This window comes from Balaenoptera acutorostrata, chromosome 2 (assembly GCF_949987535.1).
Source record: "Balaenoptera acutorostrata chromosome 2, mBalAcu1.1, whole genome shotgun sequence".
NCBI lineage: Eukaryota > Metazoa > Chordata > Mammalia > Artiodactyla > Balaenopteridae > Balaenoptera > Balaenoptera acutorostrata.
The window spans coordinates 14,892,071-14,908,882 of NC_080065.1; the positions used below are offsets into that span (position 1 = coordinate 14,892,071).

General features: G+C 39.4%; 1 protein-coding gene across 9 annotated transcripts in view; it reads right to left on the reverse strand.

Annotated features, from left to right (window-relative positions):
* Nucleotides 1–16,812, reverse strand: part of DNAH5 (dynein axonemal heavy chain 5) — a 312,149-nt gene that overhangs the window by 162,818 nt on the left and 132,519 nt on the right. For 8 of the 9 annotated variants that reach the window (XM_057539913.1, XM_057539912.1, XM_057539910.1 and 5 more), the window contains 7 exons: nucleotides 15,558–15,764; nucleotides 11,285–11,456; nucleotides 8,531–8,676; nucleotides 5,069–5,234; nucleotides 4,099–4,338; nucleotides 2,334–2,524; nucleotides 2,132–2,219 (listed from right to left, as the gene is read on the reverse strand). In XM_057539913.1, coding sequence (XP_057395896.1) covers nucleotides 2,132–2,219; nucleotides 2,334–2,524; nucleotides 4,099–4,338; nucleotides 5,069–5,234; nucleotides 8,531–8,676; nucleotides 11,285–11,456; nucleotides 15,558–15,764 — 1,210 coding nt within the window. Of the gene's footprint in view, nucleotides 1–2,131; nucleotides 2,220–2,333; nucleotides 2,525–4,098; nucleotides 4,339–5,068; nucleotides 5,235–8,530; nucleotides 8,677–11,284; nucleotides 11,457–15,557; nucleotides 15,765–16,812 lie in introns of those variants that run through there. The other variant, XM_057539916.1, reaches the window with a different exon arrangement.

A 16,812-nucleotide genomic window follows, 5' to 3' on the forward strand; every position in this document is an offset into this window, starting at 1 on the left:
TGATTTTCAACAAGGGTCTCAAGAAAATTCAATTGGGAAAAAATAGTCTTTGCAACAAATGGTGCTAGGACAACTGAATACCCACACACAAAAGAATGAATTTGGACCCCTACTTCACTCAAAATGCACCACAGACCTAAATATAAGAGCTAAAAATATAAAATGTTTAAAGAAAACGTAGGAGTAAACCTTCATGACCTTAAGTTAAGCAATAGTTTCTTAAATACACAATCAAAAGCACCAAAAGAAAAAGTAGCTAAACTGGACTGAATCAAAATTAAAACTTTTATACTTCAAAATATACCATTAGGAAAGTGAAAAAACAACCCACAGAATGTAAGAAAATATTTCAAATTACACATCGGGTAAGGGATTTGTATTCAGAATATATAAACAACTCAACAATAAAAAGACAAATAGTCCAATTTTTAAAAACATGGGCAAAGAATAGACATTTCTCCAAACAAGATATATAAACGGGGAAAAAAAAAAAAAGCCACACATACAGACATGAAAAGATGTTCAATATCATTGGTCTTTATGGAAATGCAAATCAAAACTGCAAGGAGATACCACTTCACACCCACTAGAATGGCTATAATCAAAAGGCAGACAACAACAACTGTTGGTGAGGATACAAGGAAAAAAAAAAAGAGAGAGAGACCCTCACACATTGCTGGTAGGAAGGTAAAATGGTCTAATTGCTTTGGAAAACAGTTTGGCATTTCCTCAAAATGTTAAGCATAAGTTGCCATATGATTCAGGGCATGACTATCATACCCAAGAAAAATGAAAATATATGTCCACGGAAAAACTTTACACAAATGTTCATAGCATTATCTATTCTTAACAGTCCAAAAGTGGAAATAACCCAAATGCTCATCAACTGATGAATGGATAAAATGTAGTATATCCATACAATGGACTATTATTCAGCAATCAAAAGAAATGATACATAAAAAGAAATGAAGAAATGATATATGCTACAACATAGTTAGAACTTGAAAGTTAGTTACACAAGACCACATGTAGCATGATTCCATTTATATGAAATGTTCAGAATAGGCAAATCCATAAAGACAGGAAGTAGATTAGTGGTTGCCAGGGGCTGGGGGAAGGGAATGAGAAATGACTGCTAATAGGTACAGGGTTTCTTTTGGAGGTGATGAAAATGTTCTAAAATTAGATAGTGGTGATGGTTGTACAACTCTGAATATACTAAAAACCACTGAATTGTATACTTTAAAAGGGTGAATTTTATGTTATGTAAATTATATCTCAAAGCTGTTATTTTTAAAAGGTGCAGCTTATTTCTTTTTTTAACTCTTTTATCATGACAAAAATATATGTATAATTTTTCATTAAACATTTTTTCTCTCAATTTAAGACATAATTCATGATTGAACATATTTCGAGTTTAGAAAATTCTGAATTTTAAGCTATTCTAGGAAGTTAAGCAATGGTTCCAAATAGTATAAAAATTGAAATTAACACACTAATATATGATTTTTAGCTTAGATAAATAATATTGTAAGTTGTGGACAAAGTTGTTTTGAGCTGTCTTTAGCCTCCTCAGTAACAGACTATTTTAAAGAGGAACTTGTCTTAGTTTCTTCCTTGTGGTTAGTTCTCAGGGGATATGAGCAGTAATTGAAAATTACACACGCCCTGCTGTTTGCAGGGTTGCTTTAAAAGATACATTTATCATATATCATTAGCAACTTGGATGTCATATGCTACCTAATATTACAGAATATAAATGAAAACCATGAGATCTACAGCAAAAATCACAGCATGTTAGCAAAACAGGACATAAAATGGCTCAAAATACAAAATAGCTCTTAAACGTCAGGAAATGTTCATTGTGATGATGACAAGTTTCTCTTTAAACTGTGAAACTAAAATCCTACTTGTCCCGTAGTATGTCTTGTGAGATACCCATTTAAAATACACTATTCATGATGGTGATATTAAAATACATGGATCTTTATATTTTATAAACTAGAAATTGGCTCATAGATTAATATTCCGATCTAATCTGATTTGAGAATTGCATGGAGGGAAAATACCTTTTAGCTCAATATATTTTGATTTAGAATGACTAGTTAGAAAGAACTAAAAGAACATTTACCCTGAGGTTCGTTTTCTCCCATTTCAACATCAGAATCACTGTCTTCGTTACTCTGCAAAGCAGCCATTTTTCTTTCGTGCATCTTTTTCTACAGTGGAAAAGGACACATTTCAGTCATAGGTCCTTGAAACATAATAAACCACGCCACCAATCATATGATTCATTTCAATCATATGAAATGATTTCCTCATCCCACACCCACCTTGGACAACAGCTCACTGCTCCACTGTCTAACCCCCTTGGTGACACTGACGATGCACTCCACGGCTCTGTTCAGCGTCTGCTGTATGTCTTCCAGGGCTGGGGCCATGGTGATGTTGGGAATGGCCAGAGTGACGCTGGCCCGGAAAATGGGCAGAGCTTTCTGCTGCAGTTTAGAGGTACTGTTACTGTCTGAGTTAACACAAAACAGGGAGGATTTAATCTTTTTAATTTAAAGTTTATTAATTTAGTTAATAAATTTTTAATCTATTTCATTTTTAACCAGAAAAATTAAAGCACCTAGAACAATACATAATAGGTATATCATTGGACAATACTGTATGTATTTGTTGAATGAATGAATGAATGAATAAAAATTAATGGAGGATCTAGTTTTGCTCAATGTAACAGAGCAGTTCAGTGGAACCCAAGCCATTTTCTGCTGATTACAATCTACGGGTACACTCTCCATAAAGGAAACCCACTGCATGGAGTCAGACTTAATTATATAAACTCTTGCCTAAAATATTGAAGATGATACTGCCCAAATAACAGGATACAACAAACTAAATGTAGAATAAGTAAGCAAGGAATGAAGAACAAGAATAACTATCGGAACAAGCCAAAGTCAGAATAAACAGCCAGCTTGGAATTTCAAATAAAACATATGTCTTTCCTACCACCGTGAGTATATCCACACTGGGCGCGGTTAAAGAGTGGAGAAGAAATAACGTGTAATTTACCATTTATACTATACCCAAGGGGTTTTTAAAGTTGGATATAGGAATAGGTGTCTAAATATGGATATGTGTGTGCATGTAACTCTATATATACAGTTGGAAATACCTGTAACATATAAAGTTGGGGAAGACGTGACAATATTCAGCATATCAACAATTGATAAGTTCTAATATTATCCCCATGGCAAATAAAAGAACTATCCTCCGTTCTGAAGTAAAATAAAACATAAGCCATGCCACCAATCAAAAAATTAATGTTTCCACTTTTATTCATCTACTTTTAATTAAATATTAGAGATGCTTTCCCTTAAATGCCAATATGCAAAATAAATAAAAAGGTTTTGTTATCCTATTATTGTTTCAATTTTAATTAATTACTGTTACTTTATTTTTTATATTTTTTTAATTTAAAATTTAATTTCAGAATGTCTCTAAATTTGATGGATTTTTATGGCCCCTCTGGGAAATGCAACACCTATCTCTGAATGGTACCGAGGAGAGATGGTTGTACTGAGAATGAAGAACTCAGTTGGAAAGTACTAAATTGACACGAAAATAGTAAAAACAATTTCTGCTTTGGAGATCATGGCATTAATAAGATCTTTCTCTCTTTATAAGACTGGCTAATAATCTAATAATTTAACAGTGAAATTATCTTTCTGGATATCTTCTTTTTAAAGTATGTATTTTTTTCTTTCACTAATTAAAATAATTCATTTCACACGTTTTCACCTTATAACAAAGATTAAACGTGATGCTGATTATTATGTTATTAACAAGAGCTAAGCGACGTTAAGCAAATTACTTAACCTCCCTGGACTCCGGTTTTCTCAGTCTTAAATGAGAGGAATGATACTGTCTACTTCATAGAATTGTTGGGATAATCCAAGTTCATAATATTTAAATTTACAAGGAGGCACTCAAGAAATGGTGGGGTTTTTTATTATTTAAATTTAACAGGAACACACACACACAACCAGCAACCAGGCTTGGCCAGCCAGGGGGCAAATGGTGTGGGATCATTACCCCGGAAGCTGGTCGTGTGGGAGGAATGAATGCGCTTGCGAACGGCCTCTAGCGTGTTCCTTGTAACTTTCAGCAGAGCACCCAGGTTCTGGTGATTGAAGTGAGAGAGCAACTCGCGGGCTCCTTCCTGTAACACCTCGGACTCTTTCTTCTTTCTCGCGACTGTCATCAAAGGCAGGAGGCCCGCCCCAGCATTAAGAGAAGATGTCAAGGTGTCGGAATGTCCTTCTTCTCTTTTTGCTGTTACACAATGAGAGAAATTGAAAGAGATGGGGACGGAGAGAGAGAGAGAGACAGACAGACAGACAGAAAACCATCTACTGCAGTTAAAGAGAAGAAAATTAAGATAAATTACATGCAAGCTGAATAACACTCAAAGGTCACACATCTTATGAAATGAGGCCATCAAAGGGTAGGAAGAGGAAATCGGGGCACCAGGCGGTCTGAGGAGGCCTCTCCGCCTCGATGTGCGGAAACAGGAGGAGAGGCAGGAGCTGTGGCCACAAAAGAAAGACAGGGCCTGGGCGCCTGGGTGCTGCTTCTCTGGGTTCTCTCTTCCACCAGTAACCATAAACCCCAGGGGAACAGCGACCCTCCTCAGCCTCTCAGTGTCCTCGTCTGTCCTGCAAACCCTTTGCTCTGGTGTAGACGTACCTCAGTGGGGATTCCAATCCATAATCCATCCTACTCTACTGATAGTGAAAAAACACACATTTAGACCTAAATGCAAAGAGAGCTAACAAGGGCCAATGCAAAGTACATGCCTGTAGAGTTGAACAAAAAGTAATGGGAATGAATGACATGGCATCATTAAAATGTGCTCTGAATCATAATTTCAGATTTGTAAATGTCCTTATAAAATTGGGAGGGTCTTTTTAGAGTGTGAAATTCATTGCCATGTAGAAAATTAAATTTTAGTTTTCAGTAATGTCCTAGAAAAACAAGACCCTTCCATTACCCCCTCTCTTACCCGAAATTTCATTTTTTGAATCAGTACTATTCATATTGGATACTTTTTCTCTGTCTTCCTTAGATGAAACTTCCACATCCAGCAATATATTTATTAGCTCATTGACTGCTTCCTCCACTAATGAGCTTTTAAAGTGTAATATCTGAGCACCATTTACACAAAGGTCCTATCAAAAAAAAAAAAAAATTAGCACCGTGTCATATTTGTTTAACTAGCTCTTGAGGGCACATAGGTTCAGCCTCCAGATGAGATCTTGGTCCCCAACGATGCTTGGCCATGCCTCTCACACTAACCCAGGCCAGGCATCCTGTAAAGGAATGTGTTAAAGACAAGAGAACCAACTGGAGCATAGATGGACCAAAATTACACTTACTTCTCCAGCAATGGAGGAAATAACTCCAAAAGTCATGAACAGCCTCTCTTCCCATGAAGTTTCCTTCATTTCACATAAATCTGCTCTAGCCAGCCTTCCTTCTCTCTTCACCTTTGCCAACAGTCCATCATCAACCCCTAATTAATTTCAGATATTCCCCTGCCTCCAACTGGATTATGCATTTCTCAAGAATGAGATTTAACAAACATAAACGAATATACTGGAGCACTTTAATCAAGACAGACAGACAGATAGAGAGATAGTCAGTGATTTACCACCTAGTTGGAAAACAAGCCCATAAAGCAATAGACTGTGAGTAGGTCATAGACTCCAGCTCCATCCCAAGTTCCACCATGATTCATCTCAAGATTCTCTCTAATGTGCTCATGGACCCTCCACTCCAAGCATTAGCTTCATGGTTCATTTACCTTCTCATTACCCATGACATTCACGTCCATTCCACTGCTGTAGGGCATATGGCATTTTGATATCATTAAAACAGGAAGATTCTGATGTGTTCTGAAACTATTAAACTTCTTTATCATCAAATAAAGTATAAAATAACTCCCAGCTCAGAACTTCACTTAACTAATAATCACCATCCTTAGCCTACAGACAGTTACGAAAAAGATGCAGGTCAGGGGTTGGGTAAGGGAGGGAATAGAGTTAGCGCCGTCCAGCAACAAGTACAGTAACAAGTATAGACTCTGGCACCAAACTACCTGGGTTCAAATCCTAGCTCTGTGTGATTCTGGGAAATCTTGGGCCTTGATTCCCACATCTGTAAAATGCTGATTATGGTAGAACCTACCTTAGATTGTTGCGAGAATTCCAAAAGGCAATGTATGTAAAATGATAAGAACAGTGCCTGTCACAAAGTAAGTACCCAAGAAGTGCTTGTTATTATTATTGACCAGCAAATCACATACAAACACAGGAGGGCGTTTGTTTGTGAAGCTTGCTTATCTCGTTCCATATAAACAATGAACTAACTCCCTGTTCTCTGAGAGATTGTTAACATTTTTTAAAGTCTTCATCTTAAATTCTCTGACTCTACACACCCTCCCCTAAGGACATGATTTCCCACATCGATCATTCCTTTGCCAACAGCCTTTACTCCATCACCTGTTTCCACAGCCCTACCCAGGAGAAGCCCAACCCAAATGAACCAGGTCATCTACCCTCTCCACTTGCACACACAGGTCATGGCAAGGCAGGTGCTTGGTCCTGGAAATTCATGGTCCCCAAACTCAGGCAGGCCCCTAATGCTACCCAAGGATCATTCTACATGACTCCAGTCATGTTTCTCTACCAGGCCCCGTAACTGCTGTGTCCTCAAATTCTTGCATCTTCAAATCCTTACACCATCCTCCCTCATCGTCCTCAGATAATAAGCTTGATTTCTATAGCACAAAGCAAATGGAGGCCACAACATGGCCCTGACCCCATGCCCTTATCCAGAAGACAAGTCAGCCTCCATCATTAACCCCTTTTCCTCCTTTGTCAGTGAATGCAATGTTTATTCTTCTATTTAAGAATACATAGGGACTTCCCTGGTGGTGCAGTGGTTAAGAATCCTCCTGCCAATGCAGGGGACACAGATTCAAGCCCTGGTCCGGGAAGATCCCACATGCCGTGGAGCAACTAAGCCTGTGCGACACAACTACTGAGCCTGAGCTCTAGAGCCCGCAAGCCACAACTACTGAGCCCACGCACCTAGAGCCCGTGCTCCACAAGAGAAGCTACCGTAATGAGAAGTCCGTGCACCGCAAAGAAGAGTAGCTCCCACAGGCCACAACTAGAGAAAGCCCGCGCACAGCAATGAAGACCCAACGCAGCCAAAAATAAATTAATTAATTTTTTTAAAAAGCAATACATAATCACACAATCTGAGTTCTAAGTCACACTCTGCTGCTTCGCCAGAGACTATGCTTACCAACCATTCCCTTTTTCCTTCTCTACTTGATTTTCCCCCTCAGCATATGAACATACTCAATGAACTTCAACTCAACATCTTTCTACCATAAGAAGCTTCTGCCTCAGGGCCTTTGCACTTGCTGTTCCCTCTGCCTGGAATGTTTTTCCCCAAAGATATTCACATGGCTTGCTCCCTCACTTCCTATGTTCAGATGTAATCACATAAGTCATCCCTGACCATCAACATAAAATCACAACTCTCTGTCAGGTACTCCTTTCTTCCACTATCTTCTTAATTCTTCTCCATTGAATTTATCATCATCTGGCATGTTGTTTGTTTATTGGCTTTTTTTGTTTGCTTGTTTTTCTATATCTTCCACTTGAAAGTGGGCATCACAATGGCAAGGATTGCATCAGTTTTGTTCACTGTTTTATTCCCAAACAGTGGTTCACATAGGAGCTCCACAAAAATTGAAGGAATAAATGAATTATAAAAAGTAAACACATTCAAGAGAAAGCATTTTTTTATATTGGTAATCATTCACTTTGGTAATCAAAATGCAAATTAAAATTTGAGAAATAATGGATTAAAGAAAGTTAACTAGACACTCCCAGGAGCCCTTCTGAAGGTCTTTATTCTAAAACGTTAATGTGAAAAGAATCTGAATGGGGAAAGGAACGTACAGTATTTACCCCAAGCAGATTGAACACACAGCCCGCCTTTTCCAGCTTTCCCAGCAATGGCTCCAGAACCGTGTGCCACAGAACACCAGTTTGGGAAATGCTGCTCTACAGAAATGTTTAAAGAAGAAATTCTACCCAGAAGCTGTTTAAAACAATTATTTTATTAATTAACCCTAGCTTATTAGAAGCTCTTCAGCAAAATAGCTCTATTCTTCAAAAACTATGGGAAATGAGAAATGTGTTCCATGGCAACTTCCCTCCTACTGATCTGAAAAGAAATGATTTGTTCTTCATGCCTACGTGACCCCCTCAGGTACATTCCTCTTCATTTTCAAATTATCGTCAGAAGGCTCCTCGTTTGAATCACGTCTATCACAGACCAGTCATGCGCAGAGAAAAAAAATTTAATTTACGCTCCCAAAAATGCCCTTTATAGAAAAATGAATCACAAAACAAAATTTAAATAAAAACATCAGTCTTCTAATAACCTTTGTCATTTGGAGAAACTCTTCACAGGTAAGTGGCTCCTCCCTGGGGAGTTGACAAAGAGGCGTGCTACTCATTTCTTCCAGGATGGCATCGATGCGGAACTCGATCAAATCACTGACCCTGTCAATCAGCAACTCCAGGGCCTCTTTGGAAAAAAATAAAAGCGAATAAAAGAGATTAAGCATTTTGTTTAAAAAAAAAAAACCCAACATGATTAAATTTCAGTAGCAAAATCAGGATTAAAGTTGCTCCATAGAGCTGTTTCGTACTTGGTTTTCTCGCACTGTTCTTTCTTTCTTTTTTTTTAAATTTTACTTATTTATTTATTTTTGGCTGTGTTGGGTCTTCGTTGCTGCGCATGGGCTTTCTCTAGTTGTGGCGAGCAGGGGCTACTCTTCATTGCAGTGCACGGGCTTCTCATTGCGGTGGCTTCTCTTGTTGTGGAGCACGGGCTCTAGGCACGCGAGCTTCAGTAGTTGCGGCACGTGGGGTCAGTAGTTGTGGCTTGCAGGTTCTAGAGCGCAAGCTCGGTAGTTGTGGCACATGGGCTTAGTTGCTCCGCAGCATGTGGGATCTTCCTGGACCAGGGCTTGATCCCGTGTCCCCTGCATTGGCAGGTGGACTCTCAACCACTGCGCCACCAGGGAAGTCCCAACACACTGTTCTTTCTTTAACCAGTTTCCCAGCTTTCTCAGCCTGCCTTACTCTGACTCAAACTTGAAGATTCAGCTCAAACACATCTCCCCCAGGAGGCTTTCTGTGAATCTGCCCATATTCACATGGCCCCCTCCTCCTGTGCTGGCATTGACCCCTGAGCACCCCTCCATCCCAGAGGATCTTCTCCATTCTTATAACGCTATGGTTCATGCATTTTATATTATTCAACCTTCAAATTGTAATGAGCCTAAAACACATCTCATTCATATCCAAAGACCCCTTCACAATTTATCTTTGAATCTAGTCCCCAAATCTACAAAGCAAAACAAAGAGGGTAAGAGGGTTCAATCATAAATTCCTCCCTCCTCTACCCCACCCAGCCCAGTACCTATAAATATTCTTGAGTATAGTGAACCTGGTAAAGTAAACAGGTGGACCATTCTGAGCTCTAAGTTACTTGGAAAGTACAGTGAAAACATACTAATAAGACAATCTCTTTAAAAATTAGGCTATAAATAGAATAGGCACTACTTCAGCAGCCACAAATACGAGAGAAAGAGAGAGAGAATAAAAGGAGTTATCACGAGGGGTATGTAGAAGGGAGGCTCAGGAAGGAGTGACCCAGAAATGAGGTGATGGGATCAAAGGGTAGGAAAGGGGTTACGGAGAAGAAGAAATGTTAAGAGATTAACTGTATAAAACTATTGCAATTATGAATCCATATGTGTCTGGGTGTCTAGTACAAACCCAACTCAGAGTAATACAAAAGCATAAGAAAGAGCCTGATTTTCAAGCCCTTTGCAGTCAGTATGGGGAGAAAGATAGAACCACTAGAAGAAACCAAAATACAGATTCTTTAGTCCCAATGTAAAACAGAAGTCACAGGAAAAAGCGGTCCTGTGTGGTAGAATAGTCTGAGTGGTCTTCTTGGGAGTGGGACGTACTCTGGGGTATAAAACACGGGGAGAATTAGGGCATGAAGAGCAGGTGAGGACACCGTGTAGGAGAGGAGAATGTTCTAAGTCTTCCTAGAACAATCCCTCTATCATCAAGTTCCAACCTGTGTTCCACTGTCCACCACAGAGGGTCTACAAGGTGTTAATATGCTTTCCTGGTAAGCAGCCAAGGAATTCTGGGAAATGCCACCTACAGGAGCCCACTTTGGGAGACCCACTAAATATTGGCATATGAAGGGCTCTGAAAAGTCCTCCAGAAGAGAAGCCTGCCTGCCTTTGTTTAACCTGGATTTCCCAGACTTATCTGAGCCTAGACTTCTTTGCAGCATACTTGTACACATTCTGGGAAATTGTATTTAATGGAATATACCACCTTACATATATTTTAAAGTGTATTATATCCCTCATTAGGAAAAAATGTTTGCTTAAACTTTTCCCATATATCCTGCTGTTCAGCAGTCTGCTGCGTCCAAATCACATCTTTCAAATCAGGGTCTCAAAATATACTAACCTATTAATATAAAAAGCTGAATGACTCTGAAGTTCCTTTAAAGTCTAATGCCCAACAGTAAGTATAATTTTAAAATGTAGTTAGCCTCTGGGGATAAAATTAAATAGTGAATATATATAGTTTCCAGGAAATTAATGACTTCATATACTTGGTAAAATTCCTTAGTGAACAGCTTAAGAATATCACTCCTTGTTCCATTATTTATATCACAACATCTATAAGAAATTATACAATAGACCTTAAAAACTCAGTCTTTTTTATTTTTTTAATGTAAGCACCAGATGGCAATTTTTTTTTAATTTATTTGTTTATTTTTAGCTGTGTTGGGTCTTTGTTTCTGTGTGAGGGCTTTCTCTAGTTGCGGCAAGTGGGGGCCACTCTTCATCGCGGTGCGCGGGCCTCTCACTGTCGCGGCCTCTCTTGTTGCGGAGCACAGGCTCCAGACACGCAGGCTCAGTAGCTGTGGCTCACGGGCTTAGCTGCTCCGCGGCATGTGGGATCTTCCCAGACCAGGGCTTGAACCCGTGTCCCCTGCATTGGCAGGCAGATTCTCAACCACTGCGCCACCAGGGAAGCCCCAAAACTCAGCCTTTTGAATTGAAAAATCATAACCATTTAAACAGACTTACTGATCTTTGCAAAAGCATTTTTCAAGTACATCTTAATGTTCAGTGATGTCCAGGTGAGTGCAGCCAGGCCAGGCTGGAGAGCTTCATCCACCTTTGCCAAATGAGGGACCATCAGTTGCTCTATAATGGGAGGCATTTTTGACTTCACTCTCTGATATTCAGCCAGCATCATCTGCAGCGAAATAGGGGTGAAGTAACCAAATAATATCTCACTTTGAATATCTATTAATAGCTCATTTTTATCCAAAATGATTACTTTTATTTAGGGTCCAGTTGCAGGGCTCCAATAGCAGCCTGGCAAGTAAAGCAGCCAAAACATAATAAGAATAGAACAGGCAAGAAATCTCTCCATAGATACAAATTCCTAATCTAATAAAATATGACTGAGAAGGAGAGAAAAAGAACTTAAGAGCAAGTTAAAGGACAAGAATGTTGTCTGCTTTGTTCAATGTGCCTGAAACAGTACCTGGCATATAGAAGATGATCAATCAATATTTCTCTGATTAATTAACTAGCTGTTATTAGAACGAGCATTTGTGATCAGAAACTCATGGTCCGCCATTGAAATTTACATGCTGTATAATGTTGAATTGTGTCAGTATTTTGTTCATATGTTACCATATTTAAATAAGACTGATAGTACTTCCACCCTACCTTTTATGGCAATGTTAGTATTAATAATAATTAATTATAAGAAAGCAACTTTAATGCACTTCTTAAATACAATTGTTTTTAAGCTCATCTTTGTAATGTGCGTGTGGGTATTACTTGGTCATTAGATCACTGTTTCCCAAGGTGTTTACACTGAAATACAAGCCACAAGAGATTCTATAAGAAAAATGGTCCCTGGGTGGATAAGTTTGGATAACACTGTACACAATATCTCCCTTCTTTGACAGTCACAATTAATAGTAATGTTTCTCAGAAAATTGCAAGATGGAAGTAAGAAGCCCAACAGTCTTTGTGAATTTTGTTAAACTCAACATTTCCCATTGGACTACATAATCCTTTCTTCATTTAATACTTTTCCACAATTTCTGTAATATCTTTTCAATTTCCATGAAACACCTAAAGTTGATGGTTCTATTAGCAGCTACTTATACATTTCCTGAACCGTTTATCCACTGTTAACTTTTTTTCAATGTTCATCACTTATTCTATTTGGGAAGCAATTCTTAAAGCAGCCTCCAGCAGGCTTTTTACTTCCTACCTTAAGCCTTTAATCCAGGAGGTATTATTCATCCATTTTATAAATGAAAAACTGAGGCTTAGAAGGGTAAAGTAATTTGCCCAAAGATAACGCTTTGAATCCAGATTGACTTCAGAACCTCGATTCCTAACTATTGGTCTATGCTGGCTCATCTCTTTCTAGTTTGAACTGCCTTCCAAGGAATAGATGAAGAAAACAAACTCTCAGCTACTTCAGCATATCTGTAGAAGCCTGAAAACTGTTAAATATTCAGCACAATAACTCAGCAACACCTGAGATAGTCCCCGAAACATGTCAATAGATCTGCTCTTACCAGGTACTTGCAGTGAGTGGGAACCTTTAATGCTTTCAACCTCAAGATACGATAAATGTCACCCAGATGATAATTCACTTGCTAGAATTGTCATTTACAACTGTGGTGGTTTTAAAACCTTCTTTGACCCTCCTCCCTTAATGGGGTGGGGTCTATGTCCCCTCTCCTTGAACCTGGGTGGGCTTATGGAGCCCAACAGAAGACAACAGAAATGCCATGAGACATCTGAGGTTGTCCAAAAGGCCACGTGGCTCACTGTAACACCCACTGTTGGGATCCTGAATTGCATTATAAGAAATTCTACTATCCTGAGCCCTCCATCCTGGAATGCTCACATAGATTCTCCAGTCCTTAGCCCCAACTGAGGGAAACTTCCAGCCATTCCCACCAAAGAACCAGAGAATGAGTCCTTCTTGGACCTTTCAGATCAAACATCTGCCAGCTGAACTAAGTAATCTTAGTCAATGCCACATGGAACTGAAGGACCACCTAGCCAAGCCTTGCTTTAATTCTTTATTCACAGAATCATGAGCTATAATGAAATGGTTGCTTTAAGCCACTATATTTTGGGATTGTTTGTTACATGCAACAGATAACTGAAACAGCAATCCTGTGGACAAAATTACCATTAGTAATTTTATATTCTGATAAACAGTGTTTCTTAATAAAAATAACTACTTTCTTTTTCCTTTTTTATTTATTTTTTATTGAAGTATAGTTAATTTACAATGTTGTATTAGTTTCAAATGTACAGCAAAGTGATTCAGTTATACACACACACACACACACACACACACACACACATATATATATATATATATTCTTTTTCAGATTCTTTTCCATTATAGGTTATTACAAGATATTGAGTATAGTTCCCTGTGCTCTACAGTGGGTCCCTGTTGTTTACCTATTTTATATATAGTAAAACTAACTGTTTCTTTACAAATATGTAGATTGACTTAGTTATTTTTCTAACATCCAAGAAAAATCTAAAAGGGAATTCCAACATGCTGACTAGTACTTGATGAGCTTACATTTGAGGAATGTCTGTCCATTGCCAATATTAACTTTTTAATATAACACGAAAGAGTGGGAAAACAGTAGACTACAAGTTTGGGTTCTTGTCTTACTTCTGCCACTTACTAGCTATGAGACCTTGGCTAAGTCATTTAAGTTCTCTAAGCCACAGTTCTGTCATCTCTAAAATAACATAATAGTACTCTATTCCAATTACCTAACGTGGCTGTGGAAAATATCAAATGGAATAATGAATATGAAAACGGTTTGAAATGTAAAGCATTATGCAAATGCGTGGCCTTATTGGGCTTGTCCTATGACACTGGCCACTATAAAGTTGTAACAATGGTTTCCATGTTGTCAAATATCGTGGCAGCACCTCTGACCTCATCTTGAGCATCCTCTGGGCAGCATTTGTCACTGGTGACCATTCCCTCCATCATGAGGTTTTTCTTACCCTTGGCGTCCTTGCCACTTGGTTTCCACCTGCCTCAAAGGCCAATCCTTAATTTTACTAGCATATTTGTCCTCTTCTATCAGACCTGTTAATATTGGAACAACTCAGGGTTTAATGTAGGCCCTCTACTCTTCTTTATATTCTCCTCCTTGGAAATCTCATGCAGGACAATGGCTTTAAATAGCAACTGTATTCTAATAACTCTCAAAAATATGCCTTCAACTTTGACTTCTCCACTCAACTCCAGACTTACATATCTATCTGCATGGATAACACCTCTTCTTTGATCTCTAAAAATCATCTTATACTTAAGATGATAGCTATTGATTCCTTTCTGCTCCCCAAAACAAGTTAGTTCCAGTCTTTGCCATCTCCACGAGTGGAACTTCCATTTGGGGCCACTGCATGTTACTGAACATGTGTGCAGAATACAACCAACATAATGATTGAATAATTCCATTGAGTTGCTCACACCAAAAACAAAGGGATCATCCTTGAGTTCTCTCATAACCTGCCTGTTGACATCATTCTCTAATTCACTGATCTACTACTCTACTGCATCCTAGTTCAAGCTGCCATCATCTCCATCCTGAACCGGTGCAACAGATCACAAACTAGCTTCACACTGACCTTTCTTGTCCCCTTAGAATCTGTTCCTCACCCAGCAGAAAGAATGATTTTTTTTTTAATTTTTTTTTTATAGCTACTTTATTTATTTATTCATTTTTGGCTGTGTTGGGTCTTCGGTTCGTGCGAGGGCTTTCTCTAGTTGCGGCAAGCGGGGGCCACGCTTCATCGCGGTGCGGGGACCGCTCTTCATCGCAGTGCGCGGGCCTTTCACTATCGCGGCCCCTCCCGTTGCGGGGCACAGGCTCCAGACGCGCAGGCTCAGTAGTTGTGGCTCACGGGCCCAGCTGCTCCGTGGCATGTGGGATCTTCCCAGACCAGGGCTCGAACCCGTGTCCCCTGCATTAGCAGGCAGATTCTCAACCACTGCGCCACCAGGGAAGCCCAAGAATGATTTTTATTGTAAAAGACATCATGCCTTTTTCTCCTGCTCAGATTCCTCTAATGGCTTCCTGGTGCACTCAAATGTGTAACCTTGGTTTACAAGCTCTATGATGACCTGGCCCTCGCCAACTCTACATTCTAGCCTTAGTCACTCCACTATAGTCGTCCTGGACACTTTCTACTTCTCAACAGTGACACACCACCAGATTTTTTTTAATGCACACTGGGGCTAGCCAAGAAGGGAAAAAAAATAAAAGTACTATACCTTCATGTTACTGAAGTTCTTTTTGTGTAAGTCTCGTTTCCGGAAAAGGACAGCTGCAAATGGTGAAACTTCCAGACCCATCTGTGACATGCACTCTGTTTCTCTAAATAAGGTTAATATCTGAGGATCAAAGTTTACAAACAATTCCCCTGTGCCAGGAGCCTTCACCAATAAAGACGCCTCAAGTCCTATATGAATTTCTTCAGTCTGTGAGAAGAGATCAACATTATTACTATTAGAGAGTTCAATGCAGACACAGGGTATCTAGCTTGGCCATTTCTGGGAATGAAGGTCATTACATCTTCTTCCATGGATTTGAGCTTCTCAAACTAAAGACAATGGGGTCTCTCACTCTTCTCCTAACTTCACTCTCAGGAAAGAGTCTTCAAGTTCTTGGTGGTGATGTACAGTCAATTCAACAAAATGCTTGGGTCATGCATCTCTCACACCTGATAAGTGGATACTGCAATAAAGGTGACTTCTCAAAAGCCACTTCGCTCCCTGATACCTTCATGCCTACTCAGTTATTTTTCCTAATAAAAGTTTCATGAAACCTACCAAGCTCAGTCTTCAGTTATCTAGAAAAGCAAGGTAAAACACTACAGAGACAGCTCTGTTGTTGATTCAGACACCAAAATTTGAACTAGGAAAATGAGATACCATTTTAGAGGCCTTGTTAGGCTGAATTTTATCCTCCAAAATACTTCCTGTCAATCTACAAAGAAATACAAGTGTTGGTAGGGTATGAAATATAATTTGATTAACCTAGTATGGCCAAATAAAATTTAAAACTTTGTTTAACAGGCATACTAGTGTTCACGGACACAATGGAGAAAAACAAAGAAAAAGAAATCCTAATCAACCAGGTACAGGATCCCATAAACAGGATCTTCTTCCTTAGGAGTTTATAAATTAAATAAAAATGAGTTTCTGGGGCTTCTCTGGTGGCGCAGTGCTTAAGAATCTGCCTGCCAATGCAGGGGACACGGGTTCGAGCCAAGGTCTGGGAAGATCCCACATGCCGCGGAGCAACTAAGCCCATGCACCACAACTACTGAGCCTGCGCTCTAGTGCCCACAAGCCACAACTACTGAGCCCACGAGCCACAACTGCTGAGGCCCGCGTGCCTAGCGCCCGTGCTCCGCAACAAGAGAAGCCTGTGCACCGAGTCGAAGAGTAGCCCCCGCTCGCCGCAACTAGAGAAAGCCCGCGCACAGCAACGAAGACCCAATGCAGCCAAAGAAATAAATAAATA